General features: G+C 36.7%; 1 protein-coding gene across 3 annotated transcripts in view; it reads left to right on the top strand.

Annotated features, from left to right (window-relative positions):
- Positions 1–21751, top strand: part of Tbc1d8-9 (TBC1 domain family member 8/9) — a 104194-nt gene that overhangs the window by 26894 nt on the left and 55549 nt on the right. For all 3 annotated transcript variants that reach the window (XM_081751439.1, XM_081751436.1, XM_081751438.1), the window contains exons 7-10: positions 2629–2685; positions 4593–4797; positions 12431–12639; positions 20805–20887. In XM_081751439.1, coding sequence (XP_081607565.1) covers positions 2629–2685; positions 4593–4797; positions 12431–12639; positions 20805–20887 — 554 coding nt within the window. The remainder of the gene's footprint in view (positions 1–2628; positions 2686–4592; positions 4798–12430; positions 12640–20804; positions 20888–21751) is intronic.

The raw sequence follows: 21751 nt of genomic DNA, 5'->3' as shown, positions 1-21751 counted from the left end.
CGATTCAAAGATGGCCGCACATCAGTCGAGAGTGAGCAGCGTAGTGGCAGGCCCCAAACTGCTCGGAATGCAGCTGTTGTTGAGCGGGTGCGAAATTTGGTGATGGCAGATCGCCGTTTGACAGTGCGGGAGATTGCAGAAGATGTTGGAGTGAGTAAAGATTCTGCACATGCAATTTTGCATGACGATTTGAACATGAAACGAGTGGCTGCTAAATTTGTACCCAAGTTGTTGTCTCAGGAACAAAAAGACACCCGTTTTGACGTTGCACAGGACCTTCTGGACACCACCAACACTGATCCTGGGTATCTGAATTCCGTGATAACTGGAGATGAGTCATGGGTGTACGGGTACGACCCAGAAACAAAACAACAATCGTCTCAATGGAAGCATCCCGATTCTCCAAGGCCGAAGAAAGCGCGGCAGGTGCGAAGCAAAATCAAGGTGTTGCTGACTGTTTTCTTCGATGCCCGTGGAATTCTGCATCACGAGTACGCACCGGAAGGACAAACAGTGACAAAGGAGTACTATCAAGATGTTCTCAGGCGACTCCGTGACGCAGTCCGGCGCAAAAGACCAGACATATGGACAGCGAAGAACTGGCACGTCCATCATGACAACGCCCCAGCACATTCATCGCAATTGATCCACACGTTCTTAGCCAAACATGGAATTACAACCGTTCGCCAACCTCCCTACTCTCCAGACCTGGCTCCTTGTGACTTCTTGTTGTTTCCAAAATTGAATACGCCTCTGAAGGGATCCCGTTTTGAGAGTAGAGAAGACATAATGCGGAACACGACGACGGAGCTGAACAACATTCCAAAAGAAGACTTCCAGCGGTGTTTCCAGCAGTGGAAGGATCGGTGGGCTAAGTGTGTGGAAGCACAAGGGGCCTACTTTGAAGGGGATTAGGGTCCCAAATCTGTCAGGTATTCGCAACTATTTTTCTGGCCAAAGGTCGGATACTTTTTAGACAGCCCTCATACATGTTACAAAGTGTTAAAAAGAAAGATACATAAGATAATAAAACAATTTTTCTTCTATGCGTGATTGCCAATAACCATTTTTCCAGATGCACAATCAATAGCTTCTCGTGTTTCATTGCTGAGTGTGGTGGGCGATAGAGTGTTGATGTTTTGAATATTTCCTGGAACTGGTATTTTACTCATTTCATCTATCGTCATTGTAAAGGGAGAGAAAATAAAAAAACAATGAATGCGCCGTAGCGTTTTGGAGCTAATTAGTATGCTTATAAAACATAACGTGTGAAATGACGAACTAAGATAGATACGTATTTTTCATAGGATATTTTCATATTTCAGAAATAGATTTTACCATGCATGATTTATAAAGCAGAAACTAATACATACATAATAATTAATAGCTGCATTAGAATGTTTATTACGATCTTTTTTATAATAGTTTTTGTTTCAATAAAATAGTGTATTTTCTATAAATAGCCTACCTGTTTAAGCTGGCCACTTTGCAGCAGAACCAATGGGAGCCAAGATAGACAGATTTCATTGTAATTGAAATTTAGTAGCATGCATTTACTATTAAATCAGTGTTAAGAATCAATATTTGTACTTAGAAAATACACAAATGGTAGCATCATTGCGTTTGAAATATACAAATGGTCATACAATAAAAGGGAGCACTTATCCCTTTTCACTCTTCTTGTACCGAAGAATATGTTGCTACAGAATCACACCTAAATGCAGCTGGCAAATAAGAACTGCCTCAGCAAACAGTTAGAAGGCTGTAGTAGTTCTTGCATAATGTCGACCTGTATCAAGATTACGTGAATAGATGTTCTTTCAGTTGCACTGCGTGCTACGTACGCGTCAGATGTATATCCACAGTAAATTACTTTGTGAAACGAATCTGGAGTTGTTTGACGATAATACATATTCACCACCCGCCCATAAGCGCTGCACGATGTTCAGTTTAGAAATTCTGTTATGGGTTGCAATCAACTGATTCACATGCAGTCATCACGTCATCGTATAGTGCAATATATTTTCGTCAGTGCCTTACGTGTAATTTCTTTATCACCTTCAGTGTTGTACTACGCTAGCATATTCAGGCAGTTATTGACGAGTAACTTTCATGTTCAGTCTTTGCGTGAATATCCTGGGCTGAAGTACTAACTGGCATTTGCATGTTGCTGGAACCTCAACCAGAGCGTTGATATTTCATTTTGCGGAACCTGAAAATACTAAGCCACCGCCCAATAGATATGAGTTCCTTCAAGTCTACCGTCCTAAGTGAAGGTCTCCACATTCCCTTCGTGGATATTACGTTAGTAGCAACACTGTTTGTACGTGACATTCGTGTTGTGTGGCCTCTTACAAAGGCGAGGTATTTATTGCGCCAACAGAGCGTTTCTAGCACCATCACATATGTACTGGTGACGTTAACAATTGCGAGAAATACGTGTGACGTATGGAAACATTTCCACAAATAAAGAACAGGTATAATGCACTACTTCATGGAAATCGCCTTTAATCTTTATTTTATGAACATGTGTGCTTAACAAAATGTTAGTAAACATAATTATTTTCGTTTACTCTGATTTCATTTACCATTCTTCGTTGTACTAAACTTTGTATGGAAATATTTCAGGTTAATTGATGAAAGAAGTGGGTTTAGTGAAGATAGAGATCTCTTGAGTAAATTCAGGTAAGTCCATTAATATCATACTATTTATTGAACTAAAATATAAGCATTCCTTTCTTATTAGGCAGTTTTTTTTTTAATTATTGTTTATTTACCAGTAACAAGAAAAAATAAAACTATTTTAGAAGCACATTAGGCACGACCACATTCAGCTTCCATGCAGATATTTCTTTTAACCCTGTAAAAATCCATATATGGAACAGGTAAACATGAACTGTGTTCATTAATTTAATTGATGAAAGCTAATTAAACATTCCTTTTACTAGAGAGATTCCGAAGGCTGTAAATAAATCACATTTGTACTGTACTGTATATATAGCCTGAATAAGATTTTTAATCTAGACTACAAGACTATTATTTCCATATATATATATAGTGTTACTATAAGTGATCTTCTCGATTATAAACCTCAATAAATGTTGCTTAACAACACTCATCGATACGTGAAAGTGTTTCTAATGGAAACGGCGACTGAACATTTTTCAGTAGGGCAAGTTGTCGCGTAGTTGTAGTTTTCGCTGCTACGGCGATAGAAGAGAAAAATGCCTACCAATGCAGACAGGAGGTTGTTTTGTGTGTCGGATATTCACGTCTGGCAGTATGTTATGAATATACATTGTAATTTTAGAAGAAAGTTTGATGTAGATCACCTAGTAGGCACAATGTCATTAATTGTTATTCTAAATTTAAAGCAAATGGATGCATCTGTAAGCTAAAATCAACTTGCCATCCACCGATAATCTAGGCATCTGTGGAGCATGTGAGGCAGAGTTTCTTACGAAGTCTTCAGAAATCCACCGTCGTAGCCAGCAGAGAAGTTGGTGTCCCACAACCAATTGTGTGGAAGATTTTACACAAAAATCTGTGGTCCATCCTTACCTTCTGCAATTGTTGCAGGCCATGAAACCAGACGACAAAGCCAAGAGATGTGAGGGTATGCAAATCGAAATGTAAATTGGTGATTTCACAGAATTATTGCGGTTCAATAATGAAGTACCTACCAGCTGTCAAGCAAAATGCACGAACATAATGTCAGGATCTGGGAAAAAAAAAATCCTAGATGTTATGTAGAGTATGTACGACTCCTTCAACGTGAATGTTTTTTGTGCTATCAGCCACAAAAGTTGTATGTCCGTTTCTTCTTAGACGAGGACACAATCACGGGACTTCATGCCTCCAAATGTTACGGACCTGGCTTTTCCCACAACTAGAACAGGATATTCCTGGCTTCATTTGTCAACATGATGGAGCACTACCTAAATTCCGCTCAGATGTCAGTCGTGAACCAAATTGACGTCTACCAAACATATATATTGGGCGTGCTCGTAGAGATGATGGTGAACGTTTTCGTGGCCTCCACGTTCCCCCAACCTTATCCTGTGTCCTTTTTTCTTTGGGGTTTTGTCAGATAACATATATATCAGCTACCTTAACCAACTACTATCCAGGATCTTCGTTTTCACATCACAGAGACCGTTGCATTAGTGGATCATTCAATGTTACACAGTGTATGACAAGAAATGGACTACAGGCGCGTGACAGAGGAGTTCATATTGAGCACATGTGATGTGATGTTTTGAACCAATTGTAAAACAAAAACTTTTTGAATTTCCGTTTCCATTGAAAATGCTTTCACGTTTGATGAATGTTGTTAAAGGAAATTTGTTCACATTTTGTAATCGGGAAGATCATTTGTAATAACATTGTATGTATATAAAGTAACGTGCTAAAAATTAAAGAAACTAGTAACAATTATACATACAATTTCAGCTAGCATTGTGATCGTGCCATTAAAAATCCTGATTGCTAAGTTGCTTGTTTTTAAAACAACTCTATTTGCTCTAAAGTGATCATATTATTGTTATGCGTCTTTTCTTCTCAAAATCTTAATTTCCTCTTTTTATTTCCAGCAAAAATGTGCCAAAGAAACCATCATTTCTGAAACGAGATCTGGACGCACGAGCTCATTCAGAAGCTTATAGGTTACTGTTTAGGTTGCCAAGTTCCGAAAAGCTTGATGGTAGAACTGACTGTACTTTGTGGACCCCGTACAACAAGCGACACGTATGGGGTTGCATGTTTCTTTCGCAGAATTATCTATGTTACGAAAGCAGGGTAAGAACAACTGTTATTTTAAATTGTTATTATAAAAAGTGGAGACTAGAGCTGCATTTCTAAATATTCAGTGTATTGATTTATATAGAAAAAGATAATTCGTCTGTTACCACATTTACAACTGGTAAACAAATAAATCACATATAAAATATTGTGGTTACGTTTGCATCTGCAATTCAGTACATAACGAAAAAAAAAAAAAAAAAAAAAAAACAGCATCCGATAATAAAAAAATTACTAAGTCTGTCCCGTTTACCGCAGAACAAAGCGATCAACCAGCTACTATGTCTCAACTCTATGGTTCGGACAGAAGTGCTGAAGAGCGGTAATACTTCATACATCTGAAATAGGTGGCAGATGTTCTCAAAAATTTGCGAGCACAGGTCTTCTACTCAATCTTTTCTTTTTTTTGTAAAGACAAAAGAGCTCTCCGAGGTAGAGTAGTATGTGGCGAAATGGAAGCAATAAAATTATAGTAGAATATGTGATTCTAAGTTTGTGTTGATTGCGTGTCGTGGTAGTATAGCGTTCATTTTTATAAGTATGTGTAAGTTACATTGTCAAATTCAAGCACATCCGCGGAAGCGCATACTTCTTTGTAGTGCAACGTTAACTATGAAGTGCCATATAAAGGATTTTATAGTTGCCAAGACTCTACTAGAGGAGATATTGAGAAACAGATGCCCACAAAATTTTCTTATTTATATTGATAAAATGACATGAAGCCAATTATAGTTTCCTCTAATATTTTTTTTTTCTTTTTTCCAAGGACTGATTCCCTTCCCAATTCTTTTCTGTGCATGTATGTAAATACAGTAGATACATTAATTTGGAAAATGCTACCCCTGTACGTGGTATGAGATATCAGTGTATGATATGTGATTAGAGATGATGTTCTGTTATTAACATGGTATTCTGTAGAAGCTGTGGTAAACGTTCACTGATTTTCAAGATACGCTATTCACGGGAAAGTAGTTTCTTTTTCGTGGATTTCTTCCGATGAAGTTGAAGGCAGTGACTGTGTTATTTCTCGTTAAGCGTTGTGTCCAACACAGTGTACGAATTCGTGTAAATATGCCAATTGTAAAACAGTACATCCAACCTAGTCTCGTTACTGTCGCACATTCAAGGACGAAAAGTAATCCGTGAACTTGTGATTACTGAAAAGATTTCCGCCGCTGAGGCCAAGTGCTGCATCAAACCGGCGCATTGTTTCGCCTCCACGGTTTCATCTGCTGTGAAATATAGTTCGCACGAAACGCAGATTGTTGATGGTAGCACTCAGACAATCTTCCTGTTGCGCCAGCAGTGAACACAGCACAGCAGCCACCAATTGCTGCCCAAAACACCACTACTCTGGAGAAATTCCAGGGATCTTGCCCAACGATTCTTGAGGAAAGAATTCTTAAAATGTACTCCACTTTCTACGTCGAAAGACCCGGGTTCGTTCCCGGCGCGAGCTCATGTGGTTCGGATTCCACGTTAATCGGTAGGTCCATGTCATATAGCCTCGCTGCTGAAAGGGACGTTAAGCCCAAAATCAGCTCAACAACCTAAAAGGTCAGCTATACAGGAACAAAGTCCCCATTGGACCGTGCACTTGAGCGATCTGTTAAAATATCAGCCTGTTGCTCCCATCACCTCCCAAAAACAGAAATCTGCACATCAGCAGTCTTTAAGTCCTGTGGATAAGAGAAAGTAGGAACACTCAATCTCGCAAGAGTGATCTATGATGAGGACGATTTTGATAATTTCCTTCTTATAATATTATTATTATTATTATTATTATTATTATTATTATTATTAATAATAATAATAATAATAATAATAATAATAATAATAATACAAATAAAGAAATCCTTTAGTCGTTCTTAATTCTAACCCATAATAACTCTTCTACAGTGGAATTTAAATGGCTGTTCCGCTGATTGCGAAGAATTAAAACACTTTCTAACTGTCATTCTGCGTATCATTTTCTGTCTCTAAGGAACTCACCTTACTGCTACTCGTCCTTCTATTACTTCCATCTACACTGTTTACCCTCATGGCAAGGACGACGATGGTCGTGCAGCTGGCGAAATAGCTGTTAGAATACAAGGCAAATATCATTCCACTTCCATCTAGATGAACAGAGATTTCCAGTTCTAGCTGTTGCGTTTTCTTTGGACAATCGATCACTTCTTGCAACTTCTACACTACACGGCCTGAAGCTTTTACATCGGCTGATCTAGGTGACATATATCGTCAACTTCCACTACCAGTTATTCTGGTGGGAGACTTAAACTCTTATCATGAACTGCAGGGTTCCTTTCGTACGGAGCCTTGAGGTCGAGAATTTGCAACTTTTCTCGCCACTTTACACCTTATGTTATTAAATGATGGCAGTCGAACACATTTTACCACTGTTACAGGAACGTATTTACACTGAATATTTGTGTCTGCATCTCATAACTTGCAGTTAATTGTCATTGGCATGTATACCATGATTTATATAACAGTGACTACTTTCTGATCATTCTTACTAGGCTATTTGGTTTACAGTTCACTTATTTGCCTCGTTACGATCTCCTCCTTGCAGACTGGGCAGTTTTCTGGCAGCTTTGACTTTATGCCAAACCCCTAACTTTCTGTTGATGAACACATTGTGGCTTTTCATGCAAGTGTGGTGTCTGATGCTAATGCTTTGATTCCATTGTTAGATGAAACTCCTTGAAAATGTACATTTCCTTGGTGGGCAGAAAAAATACTCAAGGCATTTTTGCACGATGGAGAGCACTCCGTCGTTTCAATCGTGCGCCTCCTTCTGGCAGTTTGGCACAGTTTCATCGCCTTCGTTACGAAGCACGCTACGTGGTTACACAAAGGAATTCAATGAGTGCTGTTTAGTCCAGAGTTGGTTGTTTTCAGGGCTATTCCACTTCTTGTGTAAGACAAATTGGTTACTGGCCAGAAGAGGATTGCTAATGAATTGGGCCAGCATTTTGCGGCAGTTTCTAGTTTGGCTAATTATTCACCTGATTTCCTGCAAGTTAAAGCACGAGCGTAATATAGACCCTTATATTTTACGTCACCAAATAGTGAAGATTATAACTTACCTTTTATTGCTGCTGAACTTATCACTGCTCCCATTTAGCACTAGAAACACTGCACGTGGACCAGACTCCATACATCATGCTATGCTTCGCAATCTTCCTGCCACTGGCAAACATTCTTCAGACCTCCATAATCGTATCTGAATTGAAAGACCCTTTCCTGCTGCTTGGCGCAAAGCTTATATTCTTCCTATCCTGAAACCTGGGAAATCGGCTACGCCCAGCTTCAGTTATAGGTCAACTGCTGTAACAGTTGCTTATGCAAGTTATTGGAGAAAATGATCAATACACACTTAAATGTGGTATTTGGAAACTAACTCCTTGCTTTCCAATCTCCAATGTGGTTTCCGGAATTTCCGTTCCACTACTAATCATCCTGTTCATCTTTAGAGTGCAATCCAGGATGCTTTTTGCCATCGCCAACTTCTAATTGCAATCTTTTTTGATCTTCTGAGGACTTATGATACCACTTGGCGTTATGGAATTTTACGTCAGATTTTTATTATTATTATTATTATTATTATTATTATTATTATTATTATTATTATTATTATTATTATTATTATTATTATTATTATTATTATCATTTAATACGAGGCCGTATGGCCTTCTTTCTACACTAGTTTTTTGGAGATCAATACTTTCGAGTCCGATCAGGATCCACACTCTCCGACCGCTTCTTACAAGAAAATGGCGGTGGTAAATGGTGCTTTGACAGATACTTCCGTTCATGAAATGTTATATGTGGACGGTCCTGGGAATTTATTCTCTCTCTTGCGATGTCGGTGTTGCTGCTAGGCAATTACAAATCACTCTAAACAAGCTTTTACGTTCCCGGCGGGAGCTCATGTGGTTCGGATTCCACGTTCATCAGTAGGTCCACGTCTCATATAGCCTCGCTGCTGAAAGGGACGTAAAACTCAAAAATCAATCAATCAATCAAGCTTTTACGTTGGTCAAGAACCACTGCATTTATTTTCTCCATCGACAAGACTGACTGTGTCTACTTTTTTCGCTTTCGCAACTTCGCATATTACCCAGATCTTTACCTGAGCCATACATACTGGCCTTTGTTGACAATATATGATTACTGAGTCTTTGTATTAGATCACCGGCTATCTTGGGTAGTCCATCTACGAGAGCTGAAATATCGCTGTCTACGAGCACTATCAAGGAAGAGAAGTTGTTGCCTATGAAGGAAGAGAACTTTATCTTCTCAAATCCAGCACTGATCTGAGATCGCTGTTCACTGCTCAGTTGCATCAGTGCTGGCAGCTCGAATCGGACCAGGCTGTCAACAATAAATTACATGTACTTTCTCTCTAAACCATTAGCTTCCGATCTTCTCGACGGAAGGAACGAATTCTAACTCGATTTTGCATTGGACATTTACTTAATACATGGATTTCTACTTTGTGGCAAAGACCCATCATTGTGTGGGGCCTGTGGAGCTAGACGAAGTATTCAACATCTGCTTGTGGATTGTTCTTATCATGCTCAGTTTCGAGGTGACTTTGCGGTACTAGCAAACTTACCAACACTACTTGGAGATGACCACTGAACATCTCAAGTTTTATGTTTCTTCGTTACCTACATGTCTTACCAGTAGTGTAATTGTCCTATGTTTGTACTTAACTCATTTCTTGCTTCCTCCTTATGTGTTTGTCTTCTGTCTATTGTCACTAAAAGTATTTTTCGTTTCCAGTTCAATTGACAACCCTGACAAGTATTTGAATTCTTTTGTCTTTCAAATACTAACTTGAGCCTTGCCGCGAGTTCCGGCAAAAAAGATTAATACCCCACTTTGTTACTAATTTTACCCTACTGATTTTATCACTGTGTTTGCAAGTTTTCTCTCCCATATTTTGTTTCATGGCAGACTTGTTACTGAATTTTAGACACCGACGGGTGCAAAAGACCTTTGCAGTATAACGCACCCACTCCAATCTCTTACTCCTATTCGACACTTTAAAGTCTCACGTTGTAGAAACTGATTTGTGTTAAGCGTGAGTTTAATGTTTAGTAATCAAACTCAAGTATGACGTAAGTAGTGGTAATTTAATATTTTAAAATTATAGTTTTCTAACGTAAACGGTTGTTTGTCATAGATCTGGTTGATTATTTGAAACTGAGGCATGTCTGTATTGTCCCGTTCTTTCTGCAGGATCTCCAAACGCTTTAAACTAAATGCGCACGATAAAAATGTCACTGTTCCAGTAGTCCAATGTGTAATAGTCTGGACTTTTAATTGGGATAGTACCAGTTCCTGTTTGTATTACTCTTAAGTTGTGTTATAAAGACACACAAAGTTCAAGAAGAACTGGAAGTAACACCGGGAAATATATATATATATATATATATATATATATATATATATATATATATATATATATATATATATATATATATATATATATATATATATATATATATATATGCCGCAATCTCAGAGAAATCAAACAATTTGTTAAAAATCAATAACAATATTTTATTACATTTAACGTCTGTGGCTGCCTGATTTGTGTTAGTAACTGAGGAAGAAAAAATACATGGCCACTTAAGGCAATATCTGAACAGTCGAGCCCAATCGAAAACGCTCGACAATAATACAGTGTATGTTAGTATTTGACAAGGCGAGCCTACGGTTCTGAAAACATATATATATATGTTACTTAAATTTCCTCTAAGGATTAATACGCGATACGGTCTGCTCACCAATTTAATTTTATTATATTTTCTGCTAATTAGCTATTTATTAAATGGAATTCAATATATTTATTAGCATCTAGTATTTACAATATATATATATATATATATATATAAGCGTGCACATACGTATTATTTATGAGATACCAAGAACTGGCTGTATGTAATCAAATCCAGGACCGTGCACATCAAATCCATGAACGTTACCAGTCTCCATTCACAGTAACAAATAGCCTTAAATTATTCATTCCAAATATATATAATGGTTTCCTATTACGTCCTACCGTTTATTCTGGGACAACATTCAATAGTAATTAAATGGTATCGAACCTAGAGCCCTTATCATTCAAATGCAGGACGTAACCCGCCGACTCTCGCCAATAATGTATTGCCAAAAATGATTCACTCAGTTGTAAATTGTGCTCGTTTAAAAACAAGCCTTTTAGTGTATTGAAACAACTAATAATACGATCAGAAAGTAACTCTCACATGCCGTAATAATAGCGTTTAAATAGAACAAAGCATTAACCAACCAGTTAAACTATTGTAGCTCCGATATACGTTTTTATTTGTTTTTCTATTTCTACTTTTCCTCTATATTATGATTATTACTTTACATTAACAGTCACAAAATCAGTAGTTTTGAGCCTTGAATATATGCAATTAGCATTTATGATGATAACTGTATCACAGTTTTTAATTTACTTTTCATTTTTAAACATGTTTCAACAAGAATTCTAAGTTACGAACGTTCATTTTGACTCAAAACCCTGATTCCGTACTTTCCCTTACTATTACCTGTTTTACACTACAAGGAGACATTCGTAGAAGCCGGGCAGCTAAGTGGCAGCTTACGTCATCGCGCGAAGCACACACGAGTTCTTTAAGGGGCGAGGCTTCCTACGAACACAGAAACAACTGTCTACGTAACAGCTGGTGGTTCGGGAGAAACAACTCTCATAGCCTCAGTGCCCAGAGCGAACGGAGAATAAACAATGCTTGCAGATTTTTTTTTTTTTTTTTTTAAAGTAATCAATAAATTTGGCTACATGTTTCGGCTTCTTTCTTGCTTTGACCAACTGAATTGATGTACTGCACACATTTTCTGTCGAAAGCTTTCTTTACTTATAAATTGTAGTTGCATCTGTACTTTCCGTTAATAAGGAATTTTTGATAATCATGTGGGTAAACGCATATAACTACAGATTTTCAATGAGCTCCCCCTAAACGGCGGCTTAGAATCTCTGTCCAAGAATCCTAGTTTCATCGTAGGCTATATGAGATTATGGTGCACAGCATCGGGTTTATGGATTGTCTCGGCGTTCTTTCGTTTCATCCAGCTGTCTTCATTCTAGTTTATTTTGTTTCTTCATTGCCCTACATTTAATATTTATTTCTAGTAACCTACCGAGCATAACAAATTAAACTAAAAATTTCACTTAATTTTTCTTTCTTTTGATGTTATTGGTTAATTAAATATGTTGAAGACGTAGTTTTGAATAGCCTTTATTGTGTATTTGATGAAGTGAAATCTAAGTATAGAAGGTCGTCCTAATCATTTAAATTTTATATCTCCTAATATAAAAAGAGTTAATTTTACCTTTCATTAATATAAGAGATTCATTATTTATTACATTTGTAAATTCAATAATTATTTTTAAACAAACAGAAATAATAAAAGTCAGAGCAGTCAAAATATATTTTCAATAAATTATTTTGAAGCTCTTGAATTGCTTTAGAACCACTCGTAAAATTTTTATAATACTTTGTACGATACTCCCAAATTTTCTCTTCAGCCTTGAACAAGATGACTAATATTAAAATTTCTGTTTTAGGTAAAAGGTCTTGTTGCAGTTGTGATACCACTTAGAGACATTAGTCTAGTGGAAAAAGCTGAGAACCAAGCATCTAATCCGGCCGTTGATAAGTCAGTTCTTATCACATTGCAGGATAGAACTAGTTTTTTGTTTGCTCAACTTCAAGACCGTGATTTCGTTGTTCAGAAAATCTCAGAGCTTCTTGCAAAAATACAAGTACCAGGAGGGTAAGTTAACCCTTTATATAAGTGTAAACGGTATGTGCTTTTGGAAATTAATTTTTTGTAGTTTATGAAATTATTTTGTTAACATTTGCTATGTAAATTGATCAATTCCGAGTACAGTGTATATTGTCGTTTGGACATGTATTAAATTTCTGGATGGTGGTCAGTACAAATTCCTCCAATAGATATAAGCCGGATTCGATTCCCGCTTGGGACACTCGGTCGGAAAGGTGTAGAAGCCTTTTCAAGCCAATTATTCTGAGTGAAGTTTTTTTTTTTTTTTGTGCTTTTCTCATTAACACCAGGCAAATGCTGAGATGGTACCTAACAAAAGTGTCAGGCCGCTTAATTCCTTACCAAGTCCTTTCTTCCTTGCTCACTTACCAGATAGTGTGATCACCGAGGGACGTTATACCATATACGTGACAGGCTAAAATGGCCATAGATGCCGAAAGCCCAGAAGTATGTCTTGAGTCCAATAAATAAATAAATAAATAAATAAAATAAATAAAATAAAACTAATATTAAAGTTAGGATCAAGGAACACTTAGGAATTCTAAAAGCAATGAAAACAATGTGTAATTGTCAAAACAGTTATTTGAATAGAAGCACAAATTTTGTATAGCTACATTTTACAAAGTAAAAAGTACAATTAGAAAAGAAACCTTAGGAATATTTTTATATTTTAACAAGACATAGGCATTTTAATTTGTACGAAGACAGTCTCAGTAAATTGTAGCATCATATTATTAAGCAGTTCAAGAAACAAAGACTAGTAATAATAGTATTTACGTCAACCGATGTAGGGAGTTCGAATGATGACCTGGCAATATTGATGTACACAATTACTGAACAAAGACCATTGCAATAAAGTTCTTTTTGATTTGTTTTGTTTTATTTGCTATGTAACATGTCTTGTAGATGAACGCAGGCAGCGTCTGAAAATGAAGTAATCAGTAAGGCACAAGCAAATAATAATTTACATTAAGTGCTAAAAGCAACCAAACATAAATATTTATTTATAACCTAGCAGTAGGAAGTTACTTAGAAACAGCGGTAAACGAATACTAATTAAATGGCATTAAGTTTATTGTCCTACGGATGGTGAGTCATCAACAAAAGAAAATAGCATATTTCATATTCAAATTGGATATCCAGTACATTAATTTCTTTTGTTGCGAACTGTACATCATGAAGATGATTATGATGGTAAATGCAAAGAAATAACATGAAATGTTCAGTGGAATGATAATGAGGGAGAAAACGGGAGTACTTTGAAAAACCCACCCTCCGGACGTAATTGATATTTAAGGATTTAAGTACTTGAACTTACAACATATCTCCATCATCTCTCTTATACTGTATTTGGCATTTACTACCAAGTCCTTCGTTCCTTCGTGTTCTTCAGGTTTCGAACCTGTATTAATAGTTTAGTACTTATTTATTTCATTACTTAAGACCGGAGTACATTTTTTTCTTTTATTATATCTCATTGATATTCTGTTAAAATGTATCTAAGAAATAACCAATACAAACACTAATTATATACTTGAGTAGTAACTTAATGCAACAAATTCTTGTGAAGGAGTAGTAAGGGATTGATTTTGAAAGGAGCTGATTCTCGTTCCAGTCACAAGATATACTATATCTCCTAAGAAGTTGTATAGTTATCGCTTGCTGTAGTCCTTGAGCCAGAGGGGGTGTCTGGTTTCATCTCGAGGGAGTAAATGCCACCTGCATTTCTGAGTAGCTAATATTCTGAACTTTCAGATTTGGCATGATACTTCTCTTAAAGCGGTAGCTTTCAGGGGGTAACCCCCCCCCCCAATTTAGAATCTTACAGACATTTTTTACTTAACTCAGTGGTCTTTTGAAATACCTATATATCTGTCCACTTTAGTCATAGAACAATGAGTTATACCTCGTTTGATTTGGAATTAAATAGGCTTTAAAGTGATGTAACACACTTACCTATAGTACTGACGAAAGGGAAGTAATGAGGGAAAAATTAAGAAAAATTCCCTAAAAATTCCCTTTTTACCATTTTCTTCTCTTATTACGTGGCAACACTGCATGAGGAGTAAAGGACACCCATATTTCAGAGTAGCGAATACTATAAGCTTTCATATATGGTATGATACTTCACTGTGGGTGGTAGCTTTCAGTTGCTAAAACCCCCTTTTTAGATTTCTAATGAAAATGGTAACGAAATCCCGTGGTCTTTCGAAATTCCTCTAACTATGTTCGTTATGATCACAGAAGTAAAAATTACGTCTCTTTAGTTTTAGAATTATATAGGCTTTTAGATGATTAATACAGTTTTCAATAGTACTGACGAAAGGGAAGTAATAAGGGAAAATGTAAGAAAAATTCCCTAAAAATTCCCTTTTTACAATTTTCTTCTCTTATTACGTGGCAACACTGCATGAGGAGTGAAAAACTCCTATATTTCAGAGTAGCCAATACTATAAATTTTCAGATATGGTATCATACTTGCCTGTGGGCGGTAGCTTTCAAGGAATAAAACCCCCTTTTCAGATTCTTTAGTCCTTGAGAGGCAGAAAATTTAGTAATGATTTCGAGAAAAGTTGATGTAAAAAAAAAAAAAAAACTGTAATAAGTTTTCTGATCCTGGTTTTATATAATTGAATAACTGACCATGAAAGATCAGAAAATTCTAAAGTTTCTGTAGGGAAAGAGAAGCGGAGGCAGGAAGGGGGGTTATGTCTTTCAGTTTCAGTTTTTTTTTTTTTTTTTTTTTTTTCACAGACCGTTCGTAAATTGCTTGATGTTTGAAGTGAACTGAATGGTGCAAGAGAATAGATCTATATGCTTTATAAACATTTCGAAAACATAATATTTTAACTTTGAAAATATTTTGATTGTAAAATATCATGGCGGTATGTAAGTTAAAGAGAAGTTCGTAACTCAGTATGGTAATGTTTACAGCATCATTAGAAATATTCTTCACATATCAAGATCTAAATAACATTCTATTTACATTACATTAGTTATGTTGATCATCATTCAAATATGCCATGAAAATAATAATCACATGGAAAAATAAGCGTGTCTTATGATATAGTTTGTAGCCAATTGCATATTCACAGTGTTTGTTGAATACTTATATCCTTTATTTTGATTCATTCATATTCATCTGAGTCTACAACTTCGTCTAACAATTCAGATATTTCTTCATCTTGATAATTGGCACATGTTTGGATTTTTCACATGTCATTACACTTTAATGCATGTTTCATGCACTTACAATCGGATGGCACACAGTTCTTAACACACGTACACGACAACAGCTCCATCACTTCTTCTGGTGCAGGCCGACAATCCATCCAATCGATGTCAAGCTCACCCGATGCGTTTGTCCTCCAGCCATGAAGATTGGGACTTGGTATGTCAGGATTCGCTTCCAGTGCTTTCTTCCAAATGGTTGCTTGGTAGTTAGCTCTCTGGATATGTTTTTCAAGAGCCTTCTTGCATGGTGGTAGCAGATGGAATTCAACTAAACCTTTCTTTGCACAGAACAGCGAGTACCTTAATTCATTTACAGAGTTCACATTGTGACCATACAACCTACAAACGAACTTTTCTACTATATCCATCGTCTCTTTCTTGGGTTCAAAACTTTCTGACAGTTCCTTCAGTGCCTATACAAACTCTCCCCTTTTAAAAAGTGTAAAAGCTTTACACTTTCCCTTACCAGGAAAAGCACTCACTGTATCACAGCCTGTGGTAGCATAAAATCCTGCTAAGGCTGCACAAATGTTTTCCCCATTTGCGTGATATATCTTGTTCATATCGTGGTAACAAAGACGGTTAGATGTTCCACTCTTCAGGAAAATATGTCCTCCATGCTTTGTTAGTTCGTCAAAGGTGCTCAGTACTTTGACTGCAACATCTGTATCTTCACTGTTGATTATAATGGTAGAGCAGCCTGATCTAAGAGCATGAAACGCATGAAGCACAAGTCTTGTGTCTGCTTCCTCCTGTGAAGACCATAATTCTGGAATGTTTGTCACTGGTAATGTTGAAGACAGTTGACAGCACTCCTTCTCGCATGTTAAAAACACAATTTTGTTACCCAGTTTTTGAGTATACTTTGAAAGCTGCCATTCTTTCCACAGAAAGTGAATGAGCTCACATCTGTTATTAGTGTTGCTCAAGAATTTTCTCCAGTTTCTGACTGGATGTCCAGCCATGATGTTTTGAATATACATACTGTCCTCAGAGACTCTCCGCATTCTTTCTGCATTCTTTATAGACCTACTTTCATAGGTATCAAATATGATATCAACACGAGGGCAACGACCAGAATCAAGTAATATTTTTGAAAGTAACTTTTCTGCTAGGAGGCCAAATGTTTTAGGTACTTTCATTAATTTGTGCACCTGGCTCATTGCGTCAACAATGTATGCTGAAGTCTCTTCCGGTATTGTTTCTGATTCGCAGTTTCTACTTCACATATGCATCAGCTTTGACTTGACGGTTTTCCTAATGGTTCCCTGTGGCGTTGCCCGAGACCAAGGTAATGGTCCAAGAGGATAAACAAGCACTTCCCTCATGTTCAGATTCCTTTTTTGAGCTATTATAGCCATCTGGGCAAAAATACCCCTGCCTACTTTTAGAATAACGTCTCTCCCTTTAACTTTAATAGTTTTACTTTTCTTTGAATGGGCAAACGTCTTTAATCCTTGCTTACGCATTGGAGCGTGGAATGCCCCTGGCTGCACACCTTTCTGGAGGCGTTGCTCTTTAAAGTTCTTATATGCTTTCTCACCTTTCTCATAAGCATTAAGTAAGTCGTTTGTGATGTCTACAGAAGCTACCATACCAGAAGATATATTTAGCAGATTAAATTCCTTGAAAGGATTTGTCCATTCCTTCGTCAATATCTCAACCATCGACGAAACATTTTTTTCATCCTTCTTGATTCTCGATGGTGAAAGGTCAAGATGAGTGATTTTACTTTTTTAGCGAAGAATTTGTGGCTTCTCTAAGGATACGTAGAAATTCTGCCCTTACATCTGAAACTAAATAGTACCTTTCAACAGCAGCCTGCCGAGTGCTAAATTTGATTATTCCAGCAGGCCTTTGGGTATCTTTGTTGACAGTCTCTTCAATTACTTGGTCTGCAGGAATTTTCCCAAATGGATTGACTGTCCCCATTTGGACGGAGAACTCGCCTCTCTGAAATGCTTCATACACAGTTGGATGATTTTTCTCAAGACCTAACATTTCATTGTAATATACCGAAAGATAGCGTGCATAATTTAGATGGTCATATGCAAAACACCACGGGATCATCTTTCGAATACTTACCAGATAAAGCGGCCAGTTACCTTCTCTTGTTGCGCGAACTGTCATTAAAAGAACATCTACCATATCGACGTAGGATATCCAAAAGGAACATAGGTCACCATTTTCGTGCCTTAGATGGTCCAGATATGCTTCAAACATTTTCCAAATTGTTACAAAAGACTGTTCTGACAAAATTTGAGATAACTGCTCAGTAGTGGCGTCTCCTATTTCCTCGAACAATTGAGATATGTTAGACTCAGCACAGGAAAGATATCTATGTACTCGGACTGTAACCATAACCGGAATTCATTGAGGATTATTCTCATCAGTGACTCAAATGCTAGCTTGTGCATACGAATAGCACGGTTATAGTGTTTCCCTTGTAAACTTCGAATTATGGATCCCTCAGCAACAGTTCCTGATTCGGATAAGAGCTCCGGCAAGCCAGAATCTTGAAATGGTCTACCGATGATGCCCATGAAGTTACAAATAGTATGGAATCCTTCAAGATTTAAAACTATTGTCCGGTACTTTTCAGTATTCTTGCATACAATTTCATTTGCTTTTGAGTAAATAGCTTGATCTGCAGTTAGAACTAAAGACTGAAGTTGTAGTTGCTTCTTTATGATGAGTGAACGATTTAGTATCCCATATATTGTAGTCATACTGGTTGCTGGCGAATTTATTGTTGGTAGGTAGCTAAGCTTATTGGTTGAATTTCACGATCCCTCAGTAGATTGATGTTGAATCCAGTCCAACTTGGAATTAGCTGATTCTGGGGATCTATACACCGCAACATAATCCAAAATAAATTCTTAGACCTTGACGCTGCAACGAACTCTTCACAAATAGGATCATCATACCCAATTACAACTGGACCAACTCTTTTCCCAGGAATGTAAGGCGTTAGGTCTTTCGTGGCACCAACAAAAGTTCGTTGTCTTGTCTTTACTGCCATTTTTGTTGTAACCAGACTACTAATTTGTGACTTTGATTCTAACTGTATTGCTATTCCATTCACACGATGAGTGGTTCCCGCTCCAGACAGGGTCTCCTCCAACCTATCAATGTTATCCCAAGCAAGTTGAGTAAATTTACCAGGCACAATATTTCCAGGTAGGGCTACACGATCATCTTTCTCTTTCGAAAGCCCACTTCGTTACCATTTTCTTTAAGAATCTAAAAAGGGAGTTTTAGCAACTGAAAGCTACCACCCAGAGTGAAGTATCATACCATATCTGAAAGCTTACAGTATATGCTACTCTGAAATATAGGAGTTTTTCACTCCTCATGCAGTGTTGCCACGTAATAAGAAAAGAAAATTGTAAAAAGGGAATTTTTAGGGAATTTTTCTTACATTTTCCCTTATTACTTCCCTTTCGTCAGTACTATTGAAAACTGTATTAATCATCTAAAAGCCTATATAATTCTAAAACTAAAGAGACGTAATTTTTACTTCTGTGATCATAACGAACATAGTTAAAGGAATTTCGAAAGATCACACGGGATTTCGTTACCATTTTCATTAGAAATCTAAAAAGGGGGTTTTAGCAACTGAAAGCTACCACCCACAGTGAAGTATAATACCATATTTAAAAGCTTATAGTATTCGCTACTCTGAAATATAGGTGTCCTTTACTCTTCATGCAGTGTTGCCACGTAATAAGAGAAGAAAATTGTAAAAAGGGCATTTTTAGGGCATTTTTCTTAATTTTTCACTCATTACTTCCCTTTCGTCAGTACTATAGGTAAGTGTGTTACATCACTTTAAAGCCTATTTAATTCCAAATCAAACGAGGTATAACTCATTGTTCTATGACTTAAGTGGACAGATATATAGGTATTTCAAAAGACCACTGAGTTAAGTAAAAAATGTCTGTAAGATTCTAAATTGGGGGGGGGGGGGTTACCCCCTGAAAGCTACCGCTTTAAGAGAAGTATCATGCCAAATTTGAAAGTTCAGAATATTAGCTACTCAGAAATGCAGGTGGCATTTACTCCCTCTAAATGAAACCAGACACCCCATTTTTCGGGGTCTGGCTCAAGGACTACTGTCCTTAAAGTGCAAGTATTCCGAGCTTCCATTTGTACTGATAATTGCTTTGAAAGTTGTACTGTATCCACTGGGTTCAGTGAGTCGCTACCTCTTAAGGCCGACAAGAATGTGAAATGCAACTTGTCCAGGCCAGCCACACAGATTGAGGTTGTGTATGATTTCTTCACTTTAGTCTTGATTTATTATTTTGAAAAGTCTTATTTTACGGGGAAAGTTACTGTTTATAGTTAATAGACTAGAGTATAAGGCATGTGACTACGAAAAGTAAGCAAAATTAAGTAATAAAAATATTTGAAACGCTATTTCTAGTTTCTTTTTTTCGTTTTAGATGTAAAGACCGAGTTCGATCCTAAATCTCATTAGAGTGAGTTTATTGGTGGGACACCATCATGCAATATATTTTTGCAGCTAAGACTTTCATTTATCTAACCGGGCTTTAAATCTTTTTGGTTAGTTTTTAATTTGACATTCTTTGCATGAAACAAGTGTTTTGGCCATTGACTTATGATAGGAGCGAAATAGTCGTGTTGCTGATGTCCTTAGTCAATAAATGAAGTTTCATCATCGTCTCTTTCATTATTAATAATAATAATATATTATTGTTTCATGTAGCCTACACAGTGCTTTAACTTGAAGCCAAATTTAGAAAATAGCAAGTTATTCTAATCCATCACCAACAAGACATACCATCGACGCATATGAAATTCGGTGCGTTTTGTGTATTATTTTTTGTTTATCTGTACTCTTCAATCAAATACTTTAAATTCTTTTGGTTTAATGAAGTGCGTTACATTTTCAGGGGCGTAGGAGACAATAGCAGTACCCATAGCAGTGGTTCTAATTCTTCAGCTCAAGATGATGATAGGAGACCGCGGATAGGAGGTAAGATTCTATGTATTTTTTTATATTTCATTGAAAACATAAGATTTATAACGAGAAAGAACGTTGTGGCAGCAAATACAAACACTTGTTGAGGAACATTCTTATTGTAGGCAATAACATTTTTAAGGACAAAAGTAATATAGTCATACCAAAAAATAAAATTGTACTTACGTTAGCATGCAACTTGAAACTGGCAATTCGACACTGCATTTCAGCATGTAGAACTAAATATTTTTATCAGTTTTCTCCATCGTAGAGAAAATATTAATGTTTCTTGAATCATTGTTATTAATATTTCTTGTCAGAAACCACTACTTTCTCTTACCATTTCTCTGGAAAAAAGAAACCAACAAATACCCATGCCATATTAAATCACAATACGACATAGTAAGAAGAGGAAAGAGTGGGTTTTGACAAAAAGTTTTAATAGCAATGGTTGAAGAAACATTAACATTCTCTCTACAATGGAGGAAACTAATAATAGCATCTAGTTCTAGAAGCAGCATAATTCCTTTAAAAAAATCGTACATAAAAAGATGAAAAGGGGTCACTAAAACGTAACGCCGAATTACCATTTTACTACTTTGATGTTGATGTAAGTACAATTGTGACTTTTATTATTAATAGTATCCTATTACGTCGTTTAGTAAAATAGTAGTACATTGTAGAACACGATGTAGTTCAGGACGAATTTTAATTTCTCAGTACTTTTAAAGTAAAAGATGATGCAAATATTTATTCAGTCACATGGCGTTAAGGTAATAATGTTATTTTACTCCCTTATAGACGAGTGAATAGCGCCTTTGTCTGGGGTACAACCCTTCCCGCTTGTCGAAAGGCTAAGGCGTTTACCTTTCGATTCGC

Source organism: Thermobia domestica, chromosome 3 (assembly GCF_964235325.1).
Source record: "Thermobia domestica chromosome 3, izTheDome1.hap1.1, whole genome shotgun sequence".
NCBI lineage: Eukaryota > Metazoa > Arthropoda > Insecta > Zygentoma > Lepismatidae > Thermobia > Thermobia domestica.
This window is presented reverse-complemented; position numbering and strand designations above follow the sequence as displayed.